The sequence below is a fragment of the Apium graveolens genome, chromosome 7 (genome assembly GCF_009905375.1).
Source record: "Apium graveolens cultivar Ventura chromosome 7, ASM990537v1, whole genome shotgun sequence".
Classification (NCBI taxonomy): domain Eukaryota; kingdom Viridiplantae; phylum Streptophyta; class Magnoliopsida; order Apiales; family Apiaceae; genus Apium; species Apium graveolens.
This window is the reverse complement of record NC_133653.1, coordinates 34,186,830-34,189,621: the sequence shown is the minus strand read 5'-3', so window position 1 is coordinate 34,189,621 and position 2,792 is coordinate 34,186,830. Positions and strand designations below refer to the sequence as shown.

General features: G+C 36.4%; 1 protein-coding gene across 1 annotated transcript; it reads right to left on the bottom strand.

The window, feature by feature from the left end:
• Positions 1–639: 639 nt before the first annotated feature.
• LOC141670597 (putative F-box protein At4g22030) lies at positions 640–2,312 on the bottom strand. Its single transcript, XM_074476531.1, has one exon. It carries the CDS (start codon positions 2,088–2,090, stop codon positions 822–824), a length of 1,269 nt encoding a protein of 422 aa, XP_074332632.1. The 5' UTR covers positions 2,091–2,312; the 3' UTR covers positions 640–821.
• Between the last annotated feature and the right edge of the window lie 480 nt (positions 2,313–2,792).

Below are 2,792 nucleotides of genomic sequence, written 5' to 3'. Positions count from 1 at the left end.
GTATTAGCAGAGTCATCTGGATCATTAGTACTTAAACAATAGTATTGTTTATGCAATTTCTAGGAGCACTATTTGGCCATTGGATCCGAATTGACCCCAGAATTAGGCAGGGCGGAGCGGTGACTGACTGACTGGCAAGAGGAGTGATTATGATTTATGGTAGGAGACCATTAATTGTTAGGACAGGGAGTGTGGGGTAATTGAGGCACATATGTCTTTGAAATCGGTGTTCCTCAGTCTTCAATCATCATGATCGATAACCTTGCATGCTAGTCAACTTTATAGTCATGCACTAATTCCTCAATACATGTGTTCTTTTTCCAAGTAAGAACGATATAACATGCATGCCCAACATGATACTATTTGTCTCCATACACATAATGACCTGAGTTTCATAATAGGTGCCGATATCTTTTGCCGAATATATTTTATCTTTGCCCTCCCTCGGAGGTAAAGTTACTTGTAGTTGTTATTGGGACAAGTTTCATTTAACTCGATATGCAGGCAAGAATACATAAATTATAATATTTGGGTTCTTAAAAAATTGAAGGGTGATATAACATGTAAACTCACAACCCAATTAGTGTTAATTGTTTTTCAACTCATAGAAATAAGAATACACCTTAAGCCTCTAGAACAAATTTGAATCCATGAAGCTTGAATACACACAATCACAAATACAAATGGACTAATTATGTACACCTTATTCGTTCATCTGATCATCACTCATTTCTATTTCTAATACAAACTAAACTAGACTACTTGAAACTTTGAAAAATCTGATTAAGAGAAGTACAAAATTAACTAAGATTGAAACAAAATCAGAAAAGCTTGCTGCCAAATTCTTTAATATCATGTCCCTTTTCAGCAATATTTCTCAACTCTGCAATACTCCTCCCCAGCTGCAAAGCAATCTTCATTTCGAACAACTGACCATTCTCTCTTTTCCTCGCATCTTTCTCCTTCAAATTAAACTCAATTTCTTCCTCTATTTCCCTAAAGAATCCGGCATTACTCCGGTACAACTCCACCACCATCCCAACTTGTCCACCATGCTCCAATGTATTGACAACACTAGCCAAAGCACCTCCAACAACTCCAAGCATCACAGCCCATGAACTCTCTTCAATTGAACCAATCCCCACAAAAGCACTCCCAATGGCCCCCAAAATAGTTAAAGAAGGTCCACATAATGCCAACACTTTGTTTAATTTCAAAGCTATTCCACCTAACCTCAAGTAATCAGCCTCATCATTTCTCCTTAAGATTCCAACAATTTCTCTCATCTCATTTTCCAACTCCTCGTTCCATCCATTCCCATACCTATTTTCACCATCAAGATCAATCTCCGGTTCCTCGTCTTCGCCTATTCGTTGTCTTAGAGGCCACCACACAGCAGATTCAACAGCAGATGGAAACTTATCAATCATAACACCAAGTAAAGGAAGTGGATAGGCCTTATCAAGTGCTAAAACTCTATTCATTGTGTCTTCCACTTCCAAAGCAGTAGGAGATCCAATATCAATAACTGTTTGAACATGCTTTTGAATATGCCTAAACAATCTTGTAGCATTTCTTTGCTCTTCAGCAAGCTGAGATGGTTGAATCTTGTTCATAATAATCACCATGCCAGTAGCTCCAATATATAACAAAGTAGAAGCAATCTTTAAAGCAATTAAAGGTGCACCATTTGCATTAATAGTAGCTGCAATACCTGCCATTGTTGCAGCTCCAAGTATGATTGTGTTGATTGATGTTAACAACAAGCTGTTCCAATTTTTTCTCTGCTCACAAATATTCTTATGCATCTCCACTCTATCAGAAACCGTCTCCTTTATCGCGTACAATTTCCCAATGACCAGCTCTTCAGACTCGATTATATCTGTCTTAAACGAAATATTGTTACTAGTAAAATCATTTTTCAGCACCAGCTCCTCCACGGAACCTCCATTTGCTAGGTTTGAGAGGGAGAGATGAGTTTTTCGGAATTTCGGGATATTGTTAGTAGCCTTGATCACTCTCCCTTGGTGATTTGGCGACGAAAATGAGAGTTTACAAGAACACAAGCTCAAAGCTTGAAGGCTTGCCATAATTTTTGTATTGCTCTACCAATAGTCTATGGGTGATTACATATTATATAGTATAGTTTCAGCCTTTGCGACTTGAAGGTTTCATAATTTGGATGTGGACCAATTTACTGCTTTATTTAAATAGAGTAGTACGTTGATTGTTGGATGGTGTACCTCTGCATAGGAAACTGACAGAACAGCTAATTTATATTACTCCATTGTATACTGCCTGTCAATCCCACATTCATGAAATAAGAACACATTCATATAACAAGCTTAATTTAGCATCTACTGTCTTGTAATTTGCGGTTTTAAAAAGCGTTGCTAGTTAAATTAGCTGATACAATGTGGGACGGAGGATCTATTGTTTATTTTTCGTTTACATTTTTATAATGCTTCTATATTTGTAGGGTTTAACATTAGATATCTACTCGAAAAATATTCTTTTTATAGTCAAACTTTTAAGATGTTAACAATCGAAATAAAATATAGCAAAATAACTTGCAACTTTTGAAATGTCATAATGAATAATGAATAGTGAAAGTTCATAGCACTATTAAATTCTAATTTTTTTGAAAAATATATAAGTAAAACTTGCCATTAATCGATTCGTTTATTTATTCGAATATGTTGGTAGGGACGGAGGCGGGGGTGGCAGGCGGGTGCGGCCTCCCCTCCAAATTCGGTATAATCAAAAAATTATTATTAAAATTTACGACAAAA